Source organism: Semicossyphus pulcher, unplaced genomic scaffold (genome assembly GCF_022749685.1).
Source record: "Semicossyphus pulcher isolate SPU_LCO1_2020_fin unplaced genomic scaffold, fSemPul1.0.p SCAF_12, whole genome shotgun sequence".
NCBI classification, from domain to species: Eukaryota; Metazoa; Chordata; class Actinopteri; order Labriformes; family Labridae; genus Semicossyphus; species Semicossyphus pulcher.
Window position 1 is genome coordinate 30,743,585 of NW_027211626.1, and position 23,321 is coordinate 30,766,905.

At 38.8% G+C, this 23,321-nt stretch overlaps 1 protein-coding gene across 1 annotated transcript; it reads left to right on the forward strand.

Annotated features, from left to right (window-relative positions):
* The first annotated feature begins 1,430 nt into the window (after positions 1-1,430).
* On the forward strand, positions 1,431-18,971 carry pik3ap1 (phosphoinositide-3-kinase adaptor protein 1). The gene is made up of 17 exons (XM_069658927.1): positions 1,431-1,624; positions 2,423-2,848; positions 3,486-3,730; positions 3,867-4,005; positions 4,110-4,252; positions 5,013-5,145; positions 5,389-5,585; positions 5,708-5,885; positions 5,987-6,049; positions 6,160-6,405; positions 6,518-6,574; positions 9,057-9,250; positions 9,346-9,418; positions 9,633-9,803; positions 14,958-15,028; positions 15,854-15,954; positions 18,318-18,971. Exons 1-17 carry the CDS (start codon positions 1,594-1,596, stop codon positions 18,433-18,435), a joined length of 2,586 nt encoding a protein of 861 aa, XP_069515028.1. The 5' UTR covers positions 1,431-1,593; the 3' UTR covers positions 18,436-18,971.
* Positions 18,972-23,321: the final 4,350 nt, after the last annotated feature.

Below are 23,321 nucleotides of genomic sequence, written 5' to 3' on the forward strand. Positions count from 1 at the left end.
TTCAGTTGTTTGATTGTTAAAATCCAAATATTGATTTGTGTGCTTATGTGTCTTTGTACTGGGGCTCAAACCAGAGGCCATTTTTATTTTCAATAAGTCTCAATTAGTAGTAAATAAAAAAGCATGAAGAATACTCATAACAATTTCCTAGAGCCTGGAAGGACCTGTCATGTGAAAACAACTCGTCATGGTGACGTATAATTTAATGTCAACTAGATTAAATACAAGTCTATGTAAATGTTGTGATAACTAAAAATTCTGTGTTCACGTCATCTCAACTGATGAAAAGTTTTCCAGCTTTCAAAAATGATTCAATTGAAATTAAGAAAGTTAGTCAAAAGGACACATTACATAAAGAGGCCACACAGTGCAGCGGTTAGTGCTGTCGCCGTTAAGCTAAAGGTCCCAGGGTCACATCCTGTTTTGGCCATAAATTAAATTAAAAGACTGATTTGACAAAACAACTAAATTGGCAACTTAATAGTAATTCAAAGTCAAGTACATTAAAGGGGAGTTTTTTCTTCTGAATAAATACAAATTTATCTCAGCTTGTTTTCTCAAATTTAGTCAACTTTTACAAAATTTTAAGGCAGCCCGGACATTAACTTTGACAAGGATAGCTTCATACAATAATCTATTCCATAAAGAAGGTGAAACCAGCAAATATTTGACATTATTGCTTGAAACATTCTTGAAACAATGAATTAATTATAAAAAAAATCCCACACACATTCACACTTTTTCACACACACACAGCTCAGGCACAGCCATCAGAACAAAAGAGGGTTCAGTTTCTTGTCACTTATACACAGAATGAATAGTGGATGATTCGCTCTCGTTCCTGAGCCATGATCAGGGTTCCTTTGAAATAATATTTATTTATATATTATTAAAAAGGAGATATAGTCACACAGTATCAGTCTGACTCAGTCTGAAACTCTCCAAATAGAACACACCTTATTAAGGAAGTTAAAAACAGAAGAAGATTGAGTTATACAACAGGTGTGATGATGTAGTGTGTGTGTGTGTGTGTGTGTGTGTGTGTGTGTGTGTGTGTGTGTGTGTGTGTGTGTGCGTGTATGTGTGTGTGTGTGTGTGTGTGAGTGAGTGTGTATGCATGCGCATGTGCGTGTGTGCGTGCAGAGAGTAAAAGCACATAAAAAGTGTTTCCTGCATAAATATTAGAGGCTTTGTGTTAATCTGTTTTCTCTTTCAATGGGTGTGCCACTATGCCTCAAAATTCAATACAGTTACTTTAAAATACTTATATTGATTTATGTCATTTTTGCTCTGAATAATCTACTTATGTCAAATGAAAAACGACCATGGGTTTGTGTAGACATGCTGCACAACATGACTCCACTGTGATGTATTTTCTCACTTCTTCAACTGTTTCAGGAAGTGGGGCAGAGTCACCAAATCAGGAAACTAAGGGTTGCTATTCGTACAACTGAGCAAAGAGCTGTAGCTGGTGAAAGCTAAAGCCGTCTCAGCTGAAGAGGAGAAAAGCTTCAGTAAACTTGAGAAACTAAAAGAACATGTTTGGGATGCTCCTTGTGAATTGATTTTGTGCAGGTTTAAGGCTTCACAAACATGGAGGAGCCGGGCTCAAGAATTGAATCAGGTAGATATCACATCATTTCTATTATTGTCTTCTAAGTCAGTTCCTGGTGGTAGAAATATTTAAAAATACACATCTTCACATAACTGGCTTTACAGTTGATGATTTATTACAAGTTCTGGACATGGACATGCTTTACTAACCTTTAAATAAGTACGTTTCTAAAGAGCTTACAAAAAGAGGAAGTAAGTGTCTTAGCCTTCCTGTATGGTTAATTCATAAGTCGGTTATAATAAAATTTCCCACACATCTAAATTGGTACTTTAACAAAGACGGAGTGTCTCTCTGCTAAGTCATCAGTGTGAATCAAGAAGAAGGTGAAATAGTTGTTTTGGATTTTCTTCCCCAGTTAGCACGTACAGAGTTTAACTTGACCTGATTAAACAGTGTAATGAGTCAAACAAAATTACTCTGACTAGTGTTTGCACAGTGCAATGTTTGCACAACTCCTTGCTGGTTCTGCTCTGAAACATCGAACAAATCGGACATTCATTCTCTAACCACAGTCACCTTGACATTTCACGGCCAGACAGCTTGTATGTTGTGGGGCAATTCCGTGACTCACTACCTGCTGCAACATGAAAACCAACACATAATATGACCAGTGTTGTCTCATTTGTGATAAGTTTATGCTGATTATAGCATTGTGATTCATTTCATGATGTTAGGCTGGATTAGCAACTTGTGAGAGGACCTAAAGATGAATATGTTCTATTTTTATGCTTTGGTCAGGCAATTTTGAGACTATTTGATTGTCATGTACTGTATATACTAATCCGTCTGTAATATGTTGTTTTTCAGCAAATTCTGGATCACTCTCAGCTCATGAGCTGTTAATTCTGCACACAGCAGATGCACAGGAATGGGCAACATATTTGCAGCATATCTTAAAATCTTCTCGGAAATTCCGAAAAAGGTCTATTTTGCTGTATTCAATGGGCCCATCGGATCAGCTCCACGGATATCAGTTTGAATATTTCCGAAGCTGCAAATGTTTTGTGCTGCTCCTCACAGGAGCATTCCTGGACATGCTCTGTGACCCTGAGCTGCAAGGAGCACTTCAGAGACTACTTAATCCTCCACACAGAGTGGTGGCGCTGCTGTGTGGCGTGTCAGAGGACGAAATACTGACGGAGAGCTTTGAAGACTGGTTGAGCTGGAGAAAAATCTCTGCTGAGGATGAGCCTGCTGTCTATGTCTCCACCATATTGGATTCCATCAATGACAGTATATATATAAAACTCTGATATGTCTTCTTTTGGGCCTGTAAAGGACACCGAATTTTATGATCTTGAGTTTATTTTATATTTCTGAAGCTTTTTACTTACACATTAAAACTTCTAAAATCAGATAAGCTGATTATACGCCCAATTAACAAATTAAGGTTCGCCAACAATTTTAAATCAACAAAATTTTCGCACATACCTGTAATGGTATTGTGATAAGCAAATAATTATTGGGTCCATGTGGTAAAGTTGTGAGATTTAAAACATTATGCTAAAAAATTACTATCTTTCATTATAGTTAAACCACAGAATTAGATTTTTTTTTTTTAAACTGAAAGCTATTCAAAGAAAGGTCTGTGAATTATCAAATGGTTTGAATAACACAAATGAAATTCTACACGCCTTCATTATGTTAGTGAAGCGGCAGAAGTTTCAGAGGTGGATACCTCAAACAGTATATAAAGCCAAAACTATTTTCAGAAGTTTGCAAGAAAAAATATAGACATGTAAATAAACTGAGCCTTTAGCCCTCACTTAGTAATTAAAGACTTAATAAAAACTCATTTAAGCTATGAAGAATGTTGTGTTACCATGGAAGTAACTGATTTTTGATAATTATTTATTTTTTTCATTCAAAGACAGACGAGCTGAGGCTGAATGTGAGAGCAAAGCTGCAGCTGTAGCAGAGTTACACATCACAGCAGCTTCTCCAACTGAAAATTCCACCACTGATGAAACAGAGGAAGTAGTGTCAGAAGAACAAAAGGAACCTGTCCTTAAAGATGAAGGACCTGTGACCACGGGGAATTCAACAAACGTGGAAATAAGTACATCCACCCACGTCCTCTGTCTCACCGTTCAACCAAACAGAATTCTGTGCGGGGTAAGGCTGTGGGAATTGCAATATAGTGAATATTTCACCCCAAAACTTGTCTTCTTTGATAAGAACTAATGTCCTATAGTTGATATATGATAATTACTTAGAAGCCAAAGTAATGCTATTTTCTCCTTTTTTAAAGGAACAAGAGAAACTTTTTATTATACTCACACATAAAGTACAGTCAGTTCCAGAGGTGGAGTTTTCATCTGACAACGTTTCTGCAAAAAGGGTCCCAGGCAGTGTGGAGAATGAATATACTATAAGTGTTACTGCACCTGGCAAGTATTTTGAGGAAATCCTGTGACCTTAAAATGTTTTTTAATGTTGATGGCAAAATCCTGCCAACTTGAATCTGAATTCACTGTATTTTCCTCTTTGCTAGATATGCCTGCCGGAGTCGTATCACTCAACATGTACACTGACAAATCCTGCATCAGATTAAGGCCTGTCACATATTATACCACTATGGGAGAAGTCAGTCAGCTACTTGAAAATGCCACTGATCCTGTTAACTTCATCTGCCAGGTGAGACATTGTCTGCATTAAAACAACGTTGTTACCTATTTAGCTCATTTGACTAGACGTAAGGCACTGCACCGAAAGTAGCGCCTTTGGATCAAATATCTGCGTGAAGTGCGGAACTGTGTTTGGCTAACCTATAACCTAACAATGAAAGACATCAAAACAATAAAAGCCATTAAGTAAAACAATCAATTCGTTAAACTGTGTACACACTGTGCATCATTGGAAACATATACTGTACATAAATTAAAAACATGACCTACGTATACAAGACATACATGTGCACATGAAAACATATATGGCAGGTAATTATCACAGCTAACATTTCTCTGGACACACAAAATGTAATGTAAGTGGTGGATCAACTGAGAGGGAGCCACACCTAAAACTAAGCACTATCACTGCAACTGAAGCTATTAATATATTTAATATAAACACCAAGACTCTATCAGCCAGGTCTGCATCCAGTGGCTGGACCCCCAAATCATTGTTTCTGCATTTTATCATTTGAACATAAACACATTTGGCGTACTGCTTTGTTAGCTGGCAAAGTAGCTTGTAGAGCTGGTTTCATTGACCAGATGATGTTATAGTCATGTGGCACATCACGGCTCGGTCCGTGAAAGGGTTTTTACACACAGGTTAGGTTTAGTTGTGTCTCTCTTTTGTCCACAGAACAAAGGAGGTTCCTATCTCAGCCACCATTTCAGTGGATGGGCCATATAAAACTCTCAGGATTTTATAAGTTGTTTTTAACTTTCAGGCGTTCAACTTGATGTCAAATGCAACAGAATCACTGGACAACATGCTAACTGATTCATTAAAATCCAGGATGCCTTCAAATAGTCTTCAGCTGTTTGGAATTAAACAGATTGAACAAGACAATATGGCAGCATGTGAGTACGGTGTTCTGATTTCTATTGGTTGTCAAAGATTTTGTTTTTTGGGCATTCCCAAGATCATTTCTAAATTCAGGGGAATCTGCTGTTGTTGCAGATGTAATATGTAGAAAATCAGAAACTGTTAAAAGTATATTTGTTCTACCTCTGCATTGCCTTTTTGATTTATTACAATGAAACACCAGAGAGTAAAAAGGGTTAAGGGATCAACAAACAATCTTATTGTTTTTTGTTCTGCAGATCAGCGTAATGAGGAGTTCCCCACACTGCTCCACTTTGCTGCAAAGTATGGTCTAAAGAAACTGACCACCATTCTACTTCAGTGTCCTGGGGCTCTGCAGGCTTACAGTGTGATGAACAAGTATGGAGACTACCCTAACACACTGGCAGAGAAGAGTGGCTTCACTGATCTCAGGCAGTTCATGGATGAATTTGTTGTAAGTCCAGTGATAAAAGCTTTTTCTTAATGAACACTGTTTAACAATGTGTGGATATTTTCTTCTGACAGTCGTGGTCTTTTATGGGTCTCCACCTGTCATTTGGTTTCATACTAATCTAGGAGACAGCAGACATGCTAAAGTTTCATTTTGAGGACTCTATCAACACAGAGGAGAGTGGAGAGGTGTATGAGTCGATGTCAACTAACTCTCAAGATATTATGATGAAGTACTCAGGTTGCTCAGAGGACATATATGAGTCAATGCTGGGGATAGACCCTGAATGTGCAGAAGACCTTTGTAAGTTAACATAATTGTATCCATTGTTCCACAAAATTACAAAAAGATTACAAACAGGTGATTTAAGTGTTTCTGATGAACCTGTTGGGTTTATTTTTCAGACGAGGTAATGGCTGCAGTAGATGAGAACCCTGAGGAAGCTTTGCTTAGGAAGTTCTTCCAAGGTATAAACAAGTATAAATATACAAGTATAATATAAACAATTTTAAGCTCATGGCATTAAATAGCATCGTGTTTAAAAAAGTTTGATATGTGTTTATCTTGTGTCCTTCAGCAAAACCACATGCAAGTGTGAGTCAGGACAACGAAGAACTTAAAAGTGAGGAGGAGGGAAAAGATGATCATAATGACTTGCATCAGATTGAAGAAGAGGAGGATCCATACAACCTCTGTCCGGAGGATATCTATGATACTGTGGATGCAAACAGCACCTATAACTCAGGAATTCTGAACCGTCCACCAGCCCCCATACCAAGACCTGAGTCCGAGCCTGAAAAGCCTATGACATACATTTGTAGAGGTATTGATCATTTTCTTTTTCTTTCCCCCAAATGATTTTTCATACATCAGATTCCATTTCATACATCAGAAAAATGCTCCTGGCAATAATAGATGACTGAATATTTTCACAGTATTTTCAGATAAAGATACGTCCCAGAGAGAAACTATGGAAATGGGATCTCCTGAAGGTAAAGAACAGTTTAAAAGACTGAGAAATTGAGAATCTCTATTGTTTGTTTTGTCATCATATACATTTGAAGGTGTTAAGACAAACTGCTGATAATGTCATTAGTTAAAGTTATAATCTCAAGTTCTCAGTTTCGTTCTATTTGGCACTGGCAATTGCCGGCGTATACGTCCCACATAACCAGACGTCTACGGTTGGCTCCCTTTGTTACAGCTGTAACTCTTGATTTTCCTCGCTGACAGCCGCTTTCCTTTTTCAACTGTTTGCCTTCATCTGAGAGTCGAATTAGTTTCTTTTCCTTTGGATTTCCACTTATTTTTGAAGTTGTATCTGTCGTCATCAATCTTTTCTTTGTTTGTTCAGCCATATTAGATAACCGTTTACACACAACACTAGCAGAGATCGGAAAAGCAACCGCTCAGCTCCGCCTACCCTCTCTAGCAGACCGACCATTTCTGGGTAACGGAAAACGCGTCACTAACTGGGCACCGCTTGGGATTTTTTCTGCGAATGTCACCACAGACACCCAGTCCGTAATAATACTATATTGCAAATGCAAAGCCATTCATCTGTAGTCCATAGGCTCAATCACCATTGTGTTACCTCATTTGGCAATAGTGACTTAACAGACCTATATTTAAGTGAAAATCTTAGAGATTATTTTAAGTTCAACCTCAATATGAAGGAGCCAAACATGGACTTAGTAAAAGCTAAGGGGCTAATGGAACAGGCCTAGCACAGGCCTACTGCGATCTTCTCACAACTCTAATGTTATATTGAAAAAATGTTGATTTAGTACTTGAGTGTGTCTGTTCGAAAATAGAAAAAGAGAGAGAAAACATGACTCTATACCATTCAGTTGCCAACTTTGACGTATTAAAATTCAGAGACTGAGGCCCTCATGTGAGAAGGGCCCACGAAGATAAAATAGTGAATAGCTGTCAATGCTGGTAGGGGCCCATAATATTGTGCAATGGTCCTGGACCATGAAAGCACTTACTTTGGTTGTTGCTGGCTTGCTAAGTATATCTAAATAAAGCAAATTATGAAGTGCTCATATGTATTTCCTGTTTTCTGACCAATGTTTTGTTCATTTATTTTATATGCGCAAAGTTTGCTAGTCTAGACTTATGTAAGAGAGATTTGGCTCTCTGCAATCATTATAGAATAAGCTTTATCTTTATTTCAGTTAAATCTTTACGGGTTGGTTATTTGCTTGGACTGGTCAAATAATGTTCTTTCTTATTTGTGTGAAGCTGATTTGTATTCAATCTAGAATAATATGAAGTTGCATCATTTCTTATTGAGTCCTAGAGATGTGCCTGCAACATCCACTCACTATTAATCTTTAAAATGCTAGTTCCAGTTCAAAGCGTTCACAGAAATCTTGCTTTTGTAAAACTGTTTATATAAACTTTTAAGTAGCTCTTTGGGGTAAATTAGTATTTAAAAGTTTACTTTTTATTCATGATGGTCAGCTAGAATCCTCTGCTTAATTTCTATGTCTTAAACCAAGGACACAAAGGATGCAGATATTATAAAAAATATATCCTTTAAAAACATATAAGCCTATACAAATAACATAATAAAGTCCAGTATTTCCCTAAAGATGGAAATTTGAGAGTTAATTAGTTAATGCTTCAGTTATTTTCAGATTGCATTAGGACTTGATTTGTCATTTTAGTATTCATATCCAATAAAGACCATCATATGTGATGCCACTTTTTCTCCATTACATATACATTCAATTAAGGCAACTCGATTCATCCAACCCCTTTCCCAAAGGTAGCTATTTCAAGTGTTATACACACATTGCATTGCATGTTTGTTATGTATGTTTGAAAGACTTAAGAATGATATTTGTTTTCATGTTAACATTCCAGTATTTTGTCTCTTCTGATAGGGCTAACAAGGGCAAGGGCTAACAAGGGCTAACTCTGGTTATCTAACACACCAGGAAAACTGTCAGTTTTCGGAGTTTTGTCCCAATATTTGTTGTTTTTGCCCTGACATCATTCTGCTGCTTTTCATAGTATCTAAGTTTTTTTTTAAATAATTTTTCATTGCATTTAGGCCAAAGTTAAAGTTTGAAGAGGGTCTGCTAACCACTACCATGCTATAGTGGTATTGCTATAGTCCAGAAAAATAGAGATCATTGGTGTTAATATACTGTATATATTTTTTGTTTTAACCAAAGATCCGTCTTTACCATTTGAATTAGCCAGTTTGTTAACTTGACTTCAATTACACTAAATTCCTAATCAATAATATTAAGAAATTTAAATTCTGCACTGTACTCCTATCACAGTATAAATTCACCAATGAGCTTAGTTCTGACTCCACTATGGCTTCCCACATATTAAACATTTGTACAACTTAATAAGTAACAGTTTTTTAGAGGCATTAAATGCGAAGTGCAACTATTCCCAATGTTTGATAACTACTCTTTTTTTGTCAAATGACAACTCTTTCCACCCATGCAGCTCGGCCTGTTGCAGACCCGCCTTCTCCTGCATATGACCCCTATGCTGGGATGAAGACACCTGGACAGAGACAGCTCATATCTCTGCAGGAGAGGGTGAAAGTGGGTGAAATAACTGTGGATGAAGCTGTCCAAGAGTTCAAGGCCTGGCAGTTTGATCATGAGCGGAGGGCCAACTCCATACGCTATCAGCAGGTAGATCATCTATCCATAACCTATAACCTGTCAGTTGCCGGTTAGTGTTCTAGAAATTAATCTGTATTGGTGTATTGTATGTTGCTTTTATTCAGGAAAATCTAAAGAGATTAAGAGACAGCATCACCAGACGACACAAAGACAGACAGAAGACTGGAAAGGAGCTTGGTAAATAACTGGGCAATTTTTATTTCTATAATTCATTTATTTATTTGGAGACAAATGAAACAAATTGAATGAAAATTGAATTTATATATCCACAATGATCTGACCATGAAGTATCTTGCAGTTATAAAATTTAAATTTGTGGACTGCACATAGTGGAAAATCACACCCTGATGTTTTAGAAAATGCTAATATTGATGTGGTCCTCCCTTCTTAGATTATGAGATAAGTGCTCCACTCCAGAGGAATTTATACTGGGGCTCCAGTGTGACATTAGAGTGTTCTGTGTACGAGCCAACACCCAGAGTGGTGGCTCCCCCTCCACCTCCAGCAACAAACATTATCCAGAGAGGCAGCTGGAAGACAGGGAGCACATCCAGCACATCTAGTGAGTCCAAATGCTTTTTTTGGTTTTCCAACTCTTTGTCTCAATAAGGACCAAAATGCAAAGTGGCCTATCCTAATCCTCAGTCAGTCTTTCAAGCTGAGGCATTAGAAACTCAGAAAGGGTGCAACTTGGGTTGGAGGATGTTCAGAAAAGATGAAAGGCAGTGGAATTAACCAAAACTAGATTAGTGGATGGGGTGGACTTGACTCAAGAATTTTTTTTATTTATTTATATATATACTGTATATATAATGAGTAAAGATAGGCAAAGGCTTTAATATCTTATTGATTAGGCGTGATATCTTTGTCTGATTACTCATTATCACCTCATTTCATTTAGGAGATATTGGAATCACTCCCTTATAGGTTTTAATATAAGATTTTAATATTGCAGTATTTCTCTCAATTTCTTAAAATCCGCCATTTTCTCCACCTTGATTCGATTTGATAGCAGTTTCATTATTAATGATTAATTACGGTGGCCAAGGGAATTTGCACTGCAATGGCCTACATGGCTGCTGTTGTTACATACCCCCCCCCCAAAAATGCATCAAACACGCTCCTCTCTAAACAAACTAGCGAGCAAGCTCAGGTCACCCCACTGCTCATAAAAACAGGTTGAAAACTACAGACCAGTTTCACTACCACCCTTCCTGTCAAAAATACTTGAGCGCAGTTTTTAATCAAGTCTCCGACTTCCTGTCCAAGAACAATCTGTTGGACCCAAATCAGTCTGGCTTTAAGCGGGGCCACTCTACAGAAACTGCACTACTGTCAGTAAAGGAATTACTGCACCTGGCTAAAGCTGCTGGACAGTCCTCAGCTCTATTGCTGTTGGATCTGTCAGCTGTCTTTGACACAGTAAACCACCAAATCCTCCTCTCCACCCTCTCTGAGCTTGGTATCTCAGGTTCTACCCTCTTCTGGTTCATGTTCTATCTCTCAGGGAGAGATATCTAGAATATCTAGAATAATATGAAGTTGCATCATTTCTTATTGAGTCCTAGAGATGTGCCTGCAACATCCACTCACTATTAATATTTAAAATGCTAGTTCCAGTTCAAAGCGTTCACAGAAATCTTGCTTTTGTAAAACTGTTTATATATTTTAGAGTATCTTGGAAAGTAGAAGTGTCCAAACCCCACAGCTTATCCACAGGTGTGCCTCAAGGGTCAGTGCTCAATCCCCTTCTCTTTTCAATATATACCACCTCATTCAGTGTAATCATTCACTCCCATGGTTTCTCATACCATTGCTATGCGGACAATACCCAGCGATTCCTGTCATTCCCACCAGACAACACTACAGCCTCGGCACGGATCTCGTCATGCCTTGCCGATATCTCTAAATGGATGAAAGTAGCCAGCTTCAGGTTAACCTATCCAAGACTGAGCTCCTTGTCACCCCAGCCAGTCCCTCTATGCAATCACAGATCAACATCCAGCTCTGACAAACTGAACTCATACCCATTAAGTCTGCCGGGAACTTGGGTGTCACAATTGACGACCAGCTAAGCTTTAAGGTTCATGTGGCCTCGATTGCTCTGTCATGTCGATTTGCTCTGCACAACATCAGGAAGATCAGACCCCACCTGTCTGAGCATTGAACACAACTGCTGGTACAGGCTCTTGTGATATCACATATTGACTACTGCAACTCCCTACTGGCACACCTTCCTGTATGCTCATTCAAACCTCTGCAGATGACCCAGAATGCAGCAGCTCAACTGGTCTTCAATAAACCCAAAACAGCCCATGTCACTCCACTGTTCATATCCCTCCACTGGCTCCCAGCTGCATCAAATTCAAAACCCTGTTGCTTGCTTACAAAAGAGAAAAAAAAAAACGTCTCCTGCCTAAGTGAAGGCTCTCATCCAGGTCTACACTCCCTCCCGCCCACTACGCTCTGCCAAGGAAAAGTGCCTGGTACTCCCATCACAACAGAGCCCTAAGTCACAAACTAGACTCGTCTCCTCTGAGTCTCCCGGTAGTGGAATGAGTTACCAAATTCCATTCGGTCTGCATAGTCCCTTTCACCTTTAAGAAAAAGCTAAAGACCCAGCTCTTTATGAACACCTCTGACCTTAATAATATTGAAGCTATTGATGATGATGACATTGAGGATGTTGTTGATGTTGATTAGGATATTCATGATCATGATGATGACTATATTGACCTTGATGTTGATGTTGTTGATGATTAACACACACACACACACACACACACACACAAAACGCCCTATGCACTGCCTGTCGGCACCTGACTGACTTTGTTCCCTCCTGTCTTGATCGTTGTTTGTGTTTTATTAAAAAGTTGCTTTGGACAAAAGTGTCTGCTAAATGAAATTGTAACGTTGTTGTTGTAACATTAAATGATTGACGGAAACATTTGTTTTTAAATGCAGAAAAAGGCCAAACTCTGAAAAACTCATTGAATTAATTTTGGCTACTCGATGTTCGGTGGTATTTCAGGACAGGTTATTGCTTAGCTAATATTAGCAATGAGGAGTGCAAACATGCTGATAAAATCATTGATTCAAATGGTAATAATGTTGCAGTGTGGTGTAATATTATAAAGGCTAGATATGTGAAGAGAAGAAGTGAACACTAGCGCACCCCTGTGCTCAGAGCTCTGACACTGGGCAGAGTCAGCCAATAGTACTGCGAGCTGTACGGCTAACTTAGATCTGTAGCTAACGGAAGCAACACTTAGGTCTTGCTCTTAGCTGATATAATGAGCGCCCCTGCAGGCCTGGAGCACTTCATGATGTGTTGACTGTATTTGCAGCATTTTTCTTTAGCAAGTGTTTTCTGGGTTTTTGACTTTGCATCGTTAATATTTTTGTAGTGTGTTTAATGTTAATACATTTGTTTCGGCCTCTTGCAGCACCTCCTTTCATTCGCAGCATGTTTCTGATTATACAGCCTATTTCTTCTTACGGACATTGGGCATTTGCGGCACGATTGCCTGGAGCTTTGATACAAACTTTCAGTAACCTGTACCTGAACTGTACTGTTGCACAGCTAAAGAAAAACCAAAGGCTTCCCTTGAATTAACATCTTAAAATAACTAATCCAAAGCTACAATTGCATAAACATTTGAATTCTCCTTCTCTGAATGCAAATGAGTTAAAATGGCAGAAAAACAAATCTTTAAGGAGCTTTAGGATATTAAGACTGTTGACCTGATTTTTTCAGACATTAAATAGTTGGGTTTATGACAGACCTTAATATAATACAAAGGCAAAATTACACAACAGATTTCTAGAGAAGTCTCCAGTTAGCCACCACAAATAAGTCAATGAATGAATAAACACTGAATGGGCTAACAAAATAGAAGGACTCTGATACCTATTAATTTGTCCTAAAATATAAATAATGCTAGATTTTCATTCACCAAAGAAGCTAGAAAACAGACTTCTGGCCTATTCGAATACAAAACCCTAAATATCTCCTGAAGGCATTAACAACACAAAAGGGCTGAGGTTACATTCAGTTACTAGAATATCGTGAGATGACGCCAGTCAGACAGCTAGCAGCAAGCCCAATGTTAGTTCAACATGTACCTTTGTTTAATCTTGCTTTGATGGCTCGCACCTTCCCTTGCAGATATGTTGAGCAACTGTAACATATTTGTTGAGGGACTCCAAAAGATATTGTTTATCCACATTTGGTGAATCAGAATCAGCGTTTATTCCCAAGTAGGTTTACACATTCAAGGAATTTGTTTTGTTGCAGAACAATTACAATGACCAGAGAACCAGAATAAAAATCTGTAAAAGACTTGAATAGAACAAGATAAAAAAATAGGCAATAAGAATAAAAATACAAAAAAAAGCTTACTGTATAAAATAGAAAATAGTGCAGTGCAGAAAACATTAAAGTCCAGGGTGTGAGTCCGAACATTTGCGAAATATTAAGTGACTTAGGGGCTGCATGAGAATCCATGTCAAGTGTGTGTGTGTGTGTGTGTGTGTGTTTGTGTGTGTGTGTCCGGGATGAGAGGGGTCAGTCACAATCTTACCTGCATGCCTCAGGGTCCTGGATGTGGACAGGTCCTGGAGAGGCAGATTGCAGCCAATCACCCTCTCTGCAGAGCGGATGATACGCTGCAGCCTGCCCTTGTCCCTGGCAGTGTCAGCAGTGTACCAGACGGTGATGGAGCAGGTGAGGATGGACTCAACGATGGCGGTGTAGAAGTGGACCATGATTGTCTTTGGCAGGTTGAACTTCTTCAGCTGCCGCAGAAGGTACATCCTCTGCTGTCCCTTTTTGATGAGGGAGCTGATGTTCAGTTCCCACTTGAGTACCTGGCTGATGATGGTCCCCAGGCAACAACAGTGGGGTCATTGATGGTGATGGGGGCGGGTGTGGCTGCTTTCTTTCTAAAAAAATATCTCCACTGTCTTTAGAGCATTAAGCTCTAGGTTGTTGTCACCAGATGGTCAATTGTCAAACCTGTAGGTGGACTCGTCCCCACTAGAGATGAGTCCAATGAGGCTGGTGTTGTCTGCGAACTTCAGGAGCTTGACAGATTGATGATTGGGAGCGCAGCTGTACAGGGAGAAGAGCAGAGGGGAAAGGATGCAGCCTTGAGGGACACTGGTACTGATGGTCCTAGAGTCAGAGACGTGTTTTCACAGCTTCACCTGCTGCCTCCTGTCAGACAGGAAGTCTGTGATCCACCTGCACTTGGAGTCGGGCCCGTTCAGCTGGGAGAGCTTGTCCTGAAGCAGAGCTGAGATGATTGTGTTGAAGACAGAGCTCAAATTTACAAACAGGATCCTGGCATAGGTTCCTGCTGCATCCAGATGCTGGAGGATGAAGTGGAGGGCCATGCTGACTGCGTCGTCTACAGACCTGTTGGCTCTGTAGGGGAACCGCAGGGGGTCCTGGTCTGTGATGTCCTTGAGGTGTGAAAGCACAAGGCACTCAAAAGACTTCATTACCACAGAGGCCAGGGAGACAGGTCTGTTGAGTCCTGTGGTCCTTGGTTTTTTGGGGACAGAAATGATAGTGGAGGCCTTGAAGCAGGCTGGCGTGTGGCAGGTCTCCAGTGAGGTGTTGGTCTTGCATTAACATTCACCACAAGCACTACCTCACAGAAACATTTATCATGTTTTCTTTTTACATAAACCTCTTACTTCTTTACATCAGGTACTGAGAGCAACAGACTGAGCACTCACAGCACCTTCAGCTACAGCAGCGGGACAGAGCCTGACTTTGAGGTGAGCGTGAATTAATAACAAGAACATTTGTATCTTCAGTGCAATTGAAAACTTTTTTCACAGACTTTCAATCCAAAAAGTGGTACACTGAACATTTTGATACTCTCTTCCCCTTTTATTGCTGCATCAGTGTCTGTAAACCAAACTGAACCTTCAGTTTCTCTTGTGGTGCCGCACGCAAGAGAGGTGCACAAAGACTCACTGGCTACTTATATGTACTAAAATACCCACAAGTGCAAATCTACTTTTAGAATTTACTTGTTAAGAGACTCAAACTGCAAGAACCTTTTTTTGTGAAGCCTATGAAGCTTAACACACAATGTACAATGGTTTCTCAGAAACCACACATCAGAATGTGATCAGAATGCAGAATGTTTTTTTCTGCAGATTTGAATTTTAACACTAATTTTGAAACCCCTACTCATATCATTAGTGTCTTGTATTTGATGAGGGTAGTTAGGTCTGCAGCTAACTACTAATTACTCAAATAATGAATGAACCAAATCAATTTTCATTTTGTCTTTAAAATGCAAAAACCTAGTAAAAAGGTCATCAGAGTTTTCCAAAGCCTAAGATGAAATCTTCAAACTTGTTTTGGTTCACAAGATGTAGAAAGATGTAGCCAACACTCATAATTCACTTAAAAGTAGAGCTGGAGAGAGTTTGGCCTTTCTGCTGAAAAACTATTAAGGGATTATTAAAGAAGTTGCACATTATTGTTTGTCTAACCACAAGTTAATTCATAGATCAAGAAGAGCTTGTGTTTGTCAAAATGTTTTATTTAAAGTGTTTTAGATGTCACAATGTCGAGTTGATTTTTTGAAGGACACAATAGAAAATCTCCCACCTCCGCCACGACCTCCACGGCCCTCTGATGCCGCAGCCCTCACACCTCTACCCAGAATTCCTCCACGAGTCCCAGAGAGGTGAGTTTAAATGAGTTCTTTTTGTGATGTCACTATGCAAAAGAAAACAATCTTATTTGTATACATTATTATATGATACATAACAGTTGTATCTAAAACATTATGACGTAGCAGGTATATGGTATTGCAATGATTTTCAAACTTTTACACATTAAATAACCTTTAAGAAATATTTGGCTCTCGAAGTTACACCACTATTACGAAGACTGAATTGCAGTAGTGTAGGCCATCCCTATTCAGTTAGGGACAGTTCACATGGACAGTTCACATGGAAAGCAGCTTTATTTCTATTTTTAAAAAGTGCAAGGGCTTAATACAAATAATTCTTGGTTAGTAAGTTGGTGAATATTGGACTTCAGTGTCTGGGTCAGCCAAGGTAAGACTTAAGTCTGGTTCTGCATCCATTCATATATAATGTCTATAATGTTTTAATTATGGCAAGTGAAAAGAAGCCTTTTTTGCACAGGTATGTAGTTGAAAAAAGGAAAGAGAAATCAACTGACTGGTCTGAAGGCACAGAGTAATTGCTGTGTTGCTCAACAATAGGGCAATCCTTTGGCATTTCTGGTATGTCAAATTTTTAGGTTTCTCAACTAGATTGTCTCTTTGGCCAGCACTGGGAAATATTAGCAGAAATTCTGTGTGAGCAAGGCAAGCTGTGCAACTATGTTTTTCCTGACTCATAAAGGGGCAGGTCATTGTCAGACAGAAAACTCTCAAAAATGGGAAGCTAAAGCATTACATTCCTTCACAGTGATTTGAACAGCTCAAAAACATTTATTGAGTCACTGTAATCCTAAAGTCAGATCATTAAAATGAGAGAATACGTCTGACAAGTCTTCCACACCACACAGTTTCTTGGAAAACATCAATTCAAAGTCCTTAAAAACATTCCCCTTTAATAACCACCTTACCTCTGTATAAAGCAAGAGTTGAAGATTCTCATCTCATTGCAGAGAAGGTTAAACAGTTGAGAATGCATCAGTTAACTGTTTGGCAGCCTGTACTCTTGATGTTTGTGTTAGGTTCTCAGCTGCCATTTGAGACACTGGTTTAAATATAAAAATAAATAGTCTTTTGGCAGTTTCATAGTTTTCTAATCAGTGTAATTAATCTTTAATTTTCTTTAGTTTATTCAAATAAATACCAGCAAGAGTTCCTTAGTTTGCGAACAAGTGTTTTGTGCCAATGACAAATTGCAATTATGATAAAAGTTAAGTAATCATGGGGTTGTGCCTGTGACCGGAACAAACAGAGGCCAGTGAAGAATCTGCAGGCAGCAATGAGTGAGACAATAAATGATAAAGAGGAAACATTCACCCACCACTGAGTCACAGCTGTGCCTGATGGTGGGAGCCAAAAGTGAAAGTGATAAAGGGGGTGATGTTCATGATGTGTACATGTATACATATCTACCATACACGGAGGTGAGAGAGCAGTATTTTAGTGCCATAAGATTCAAATTTAAGCTCCTATCAAAGTAGTTAAAAAAGTATCTTTTACTGCGTTTAATTACTGTAACTTTGAGAACACTACAAAAGTTATCTCATGGCATTTACAGGTAGAGCAGGTATAGACTGTTTTCCTCATAATATTATTTACAGCGATCCCAAATGTTCTACCAAGAGCAAGCAATTGGTGACAGTTGCAAACGATTCTTGATGATGGCCCAGGAACAATGGAAATAATCCATCTCTCGCACATGCAGGTCAAGTATTTAAGATCATTAAAAAAAAACAAAAAACGTGATCTTGGATGATAAAGGGTGCAAGGCGTTCCATATATAATCCCACGTCATCACAAAAGATGTCCACCGTTGACTACTAGAATCTATGTTATTTGTTGTAGTTAAACTTTCCTGCTTAATCACGCATATACATGTAGATTAATTAAGGGTATTGATATTGGTACAAAACCTTACATTTATTCAAATTATTCAAATTCAATGAGAACTGAAAGAACACTTTTTTTTTGCTTTCCAACTGATAACATGAATTCTTGAATTCAGAATGCGGTATTTGCATTTTTAGGTATTCAGTAGGTTCTATTGTTCAATTTTGTCAGTTAATAATCTGCCTGACTAGTCATTAAAATCACAACATAACAGCTATACACATACACAGTTTGCTGTCCAGCCAGAAAACTCTTTTATCTCCAGTGTATGTACACTCATTTCAAAGTCTGGTTTAATGTGTTATTATTGCTCCAGGCTTTCCTTTTGTTTTTGTTTTTTGGGTTGTTTTTTTTTATGTTAGTGATGATGATCACAAATTGGAGGTCCCAGTTTAACTAGCTGTCACTGTAACCAGTATATATGACTGCAACAGAGGAGACTACCTCACAGCACTGTGTGTTTTTTGTAGGGTGCCAGAGAAGATGCATGATCGCTACATATCCTGCCCAACTCGAGCACTTCCTCAGAGACCCACTCAGAGACTCTCAAACTCAGCACCACCGGCCATACCTCGCCGCCTGCGCTGATCGACAGGTCTACTTCTGCAGGGTTTATCCTCTAGAGTTAGACATTGTGTTTTTACACAATAAGGATAAAGGAGTTAAAGATAAAAGAATAAAAGACAGTGTGTTGTTTGGGGGGGGAGTTGAGTTGAGTCTGTTATATTCACATATATTATAGTTTTTCAGTAGAAAACTGCAGAAAATAAGTGTTTTACCTGTAAAAACCTGTAATAACTCAACATTTAAAATATACGTTTAGAGTATATTGGTATTTTTTGTTATAGGTTTTAAATGCATGATCAGTTTTCTTTGCAGTTGTCTTAATCGTGTTATTTCTCATGGCTTGTGGTGGGTCTCCAGGGACTATATGTGATCCTTTAAATAGGTATGCTGTTCCTTACTTATGAGTTGTCGTATATACTACTTATTACTTGCTTTACTCAAATAATGTCAGCATAATGCTTGTTGGAGGACTTACAGTTTGGTTGAGATGTTTGTGTAACATCTTAAACTTGGAGAGTTCATGAATGAATAATAAAAAACCCTCTTTTTGTAAATTACACTTAATCTTCTGAATTTCATCATGAAATCAAAAAAATATTTCTTAATTCAATTATGTCCTTAAACACAGCATTGATCTTTTTTTTTTATGCAATATGATGTTTGATCTTTTGGTGGCGCTCAATACCCTGTTTGTCCTTTGGTCGTCTCCTCCCTTTTTTCCTCCATGTATATGAAGATTTTTTCCTAGTTATTTCCATCGCATTAAGTATTAAGTAGTTTAATCACATTACAATTCACTTTTAGCAAAATAATTTAAAAAAAATAATAAACTGTCCAATTTGAAGTTGAAAACCACATGTGCAAAGTGTGAGTGAGTGTAGCTAGCTCGTAGTTCTGGTCAGAACTTTCAAAGTAAAATCCTCCAATCTGATAATAGACATATAGCATCAAAGTCAAAAAAGGATTAGACTTCTTTGACTAAGATTTTCTTATTTTATTTATCATTCACTTTACAGATGTGTTGATTATGTTCCGTGCATTGTTTTGCATGAAAAGTGTTAACTGGTATAGACAAGCTGTTCAAGATATTTTTGCTTCCCTCCAAGCTGAGAAAAAACGCATTTATTAAAGATTGTAAACAAGCACATTTCTATCAACATTCTATGTTGCAGTTTTACAGTCACTAAGGATGTGCTAAACTATTCTTTGTAGTTGTTGTTTTGTGAATGAACTGACTCGATGCTTTGAATGTTGAGGGGGAAATTATATCAAAAAAGAACAAGCTTAAATCCATCAGGAGAGCAAAATGACAAAAAGTGGTGGGTTGGATGAAATGCCTAGATGACATGCATGTTGTAAGGAACTTACATCTATAACTTACATTTTCTATCTTCCAACACTCATTATGAGTATGTTGCCTTTAAATAGAATAGTTATTTTCAAGTGAAGGTTACACATAGCCTCGAATTCATATTCATGCAAAAATGTCTGTATTCACTTAAACTACCTTTATCCTGTGCAAATGTGCTGCAAAAACACAACTGAGGCCATGCTGTTATGATCTGTGCAGAACAATTATATGTCATATCTAACAAAACAATATCAAGACAAAGCAAAGTTTTAACTTAAGCAGAATTTTTTGCTGGTACGATGGAGCAGGCAGCTCTTTGTTTGTTTTACAATACAGTACAATACAAATAATACAAAATGCAAACAAAAACTCAAATATAAGTGAAAATATAAAATATATAGGTTAATGCAAAAGAGAGTGCCTAACAGAAAAAACAATATTACAATAGCCATCTATAAAAGTAGGCAGGAAGTAATGGTGGCAGTTAAATTGACAGTAGTATTGACAGTTATTACAAAGTAAGAGCTTCTATTGCATAAGATTATGAATTATTAAGAAAATATTATGTTGCTTCTGATACTCTACATGGTACTAATAAAAAGGCGTAAGTATTGTCCAAGATGATGCATTCTTTAAATATCAACATGAATACAAATCTAAATATGACCAGAGTATTATTGCACATGGTAATAAATATAATATAGCCAGATATAGAAAAGTATTATTGCACATGGCGAACATCATATAATGGGGTGGAATTATACAGTCTTATGGCCACTGGTAGAAAAGACTTCCTGTGGCGCTCTGTGGTGCTCCTTGGTGGTCTCAGTCTACCGCTGAAGGTGCTCTGGTAGGACTCCAGTGTGAGTGCAGGGGGTGAACGGTGTTGACCATGATGCTGAGGAGTTTCCTCAGCATCCTCAGGACAGAGCCCGCCTTCCAGATGAGCTTACTGAGTCTGTTAGTGTCCTGTGTCTTCAACCTGCTGCCCCAGCATACTACAGCATAGAAGATGATGCTGGCCACCTACGAGTGATAGAACATCTGCAGCAAGTCTTTCAACGATCTAAGTCTCCTGAGGAAATGCTGACCTTTCTATATCAAACCAGTTTTCTCTGGCATGGGGTGCTGTTGTTGCCCTCTCCCACAACGACAGGTGGAGCAAGGGGGCAGTATGGTGAGAGTCTGTCCCGGTGCAGCACCACCATGCGTCCACCATGCGTACACCACCTCAGACAGCCTGTCAATGACCACGCTGGGCCCCTGCCAGTGGCTGCGAAGCTTGGGGGAAACCCCCTTCTTACGGATGGGACAATCAAATTTTATCAAATTCAATCAATCAATCAAATTTTATTTGTATAGCGCCAAATCATAACCAGGGTTATCTCGAGACACTTTACAGAAAGAGCAGGTCTAGACCGACTCTTTGTTAAGTTATTTAAAGAGAGGCCCAACATGAATCCACCATGAGTAGCACTTAGCAATATTCGGCACATTGGCAAGGAAAAACTTCCTTTTAACAGGCAGAAACCTCGAGCAGAACCAGACTCATGTTGAACAGCCATCTGCCTCGACTGGATGGGCCGAAAATGGGATAGAAGGAGAAGCAGGATAGAGACAGGCAAAGAGAGCAACAGCAACATATGTTCTTGTTACAACAACAACAACAACAACAACAACAACATATGTCCTTGTTACATGAACAACAACAGACACATACTTATGGTTACAATGCCAATAATAGTGGTAGACTAGGGTGAAGATTAGCTAAATAAATAAATAAATTAGCGAGAGAAGCAGAGTAATGATAAAGGCTGAGGTAATCGTAATTGTAACAGTTGAAGTCAACAGGTCTACTATTAGCATTAGCAGCAACAATAATGATAGCAGCAACAATAATGATACTATGGGGAAGGCTGATGTTAGTAGTTGTTGCAGTCGAGCAGGTCCACAGCAGCAGGTGGTCTGCAGCAACGATCCTCAGGAACCTTCAAGACAAGGGAGCACAAGAACTCCCGGGAAGATATGTGATTAGTAATGTTAATGGGACCAGAAGATACAGAGTTAATGAGCTGCATTAATATGAGAGAGAGAGAGAGAGAGAGAGAGAGAGAGAGAGAGAGTCAGAGAGAGAGAGAGAGAGAGAAGCTTGGTGTGTCAGATCCCCCCGGCAGTCTAAACCTATAGCAGCATAACTATGGGCTAGTCCAAGCCTGAGCCAGCCCTAGCTATAAGCTTTGTCAAAGAGGAAAGTTTTAAGTCTACTCTTAAAAGAAGAGAGGGTGTCTGCCTCCCGGATCTTGACTGGTAGATTGTTCCAGAAGAGGGGGGCCTGGTAATTGAAGGCTCTACCTCCAACACTACTCTTAGACACTTTAGGTACCACAAGCAGGCCTGCATCCTGGGAGCGCAATGTTCTAGAGGGGTAATATGGCACTATGAGCTCTTTTAAGATATGATGGCGCCTGACCATTAAGAGCTTTGTAAGTAAGAAGAAGGATTTTAAATTCTATTCTAGATTTTACAGGAAGCCAGTGCAGAGAGGCTAATACAGGAGAGATGTGATCTCTCTTCCTAGTTTTTGTCAGGACACGTGCTGCAGCATTTTGTACCAGCTGCAGAGTTTTTAGCGACTTATTAGGGCAGCCTGATAGTAACGAGTTACAATAATCCAACCTGGAAGTAACGAATGCATGGACTAGTTTTTCTGCATCGTTTTGAGACAAGATGTGTCTGATTTTTGCTATGTTGCGAAGATGAAAGAAGGCTGTCCTTGATATTTGTTTTATGTGGGAGATGAAGGACATATCCTGATCAAATAGAACTCCCAGATTCCTAACAGTAGTGCTGGATGCCAGGCTGATGCCATCTAGGGCAGCTATATCATTAGAGAAAGAGTCTCTAAGGTGTTTTGGGCCGAGCACAATAACTTCAGTTTTGTCTGAGATAAGTAGCAGAAAGTTTCTAGTCATCCAGATCTTTATGTCCTTAAGGCATGCTTCTAGGTTAGATAGCTGATTGGTTTCGTCTGGCTTCATAGATAAGTATAATTGATTATCATCTGCATAACAATGAAAATTAATGGAGTGTTTCCTCATGGTATTACCCAGAGGAAGCATATATAAGGTAAAAAGAATCGGTCCGAGCACAGAACCTTGTGGAACTCCATGACTAACTTTGGTTTGCATAGAGGACACATCATGAACATTAACAAACTGAGATCGATCTGATAGATAAGATTTAAACCAACTTAGTGCAGATCCTGTAATGCCAATTAAATGTTCTAGTCTCTGTAACAGGATGTGATGGTCTATCGTGTCGAAAGCGGCACTAAGATCTAACAGGACGAGTACAGAGAGAAGTCCTCTGTCTGAAGCAGTAAGTAGATCATTTGAAACTCGCACAAGTGCTGTCTCAGTGCTATGGTGGACTCTAAATCCTGACTGAAAGTCCTCAAATAAACTGTTGTTATGAAGAAAGTCACATAATTGATTAGCGACTGCTTTCTCAAGGATCTTTGAGATAAAAGGAAGGTTAGATATAGGTCTATAGTTAG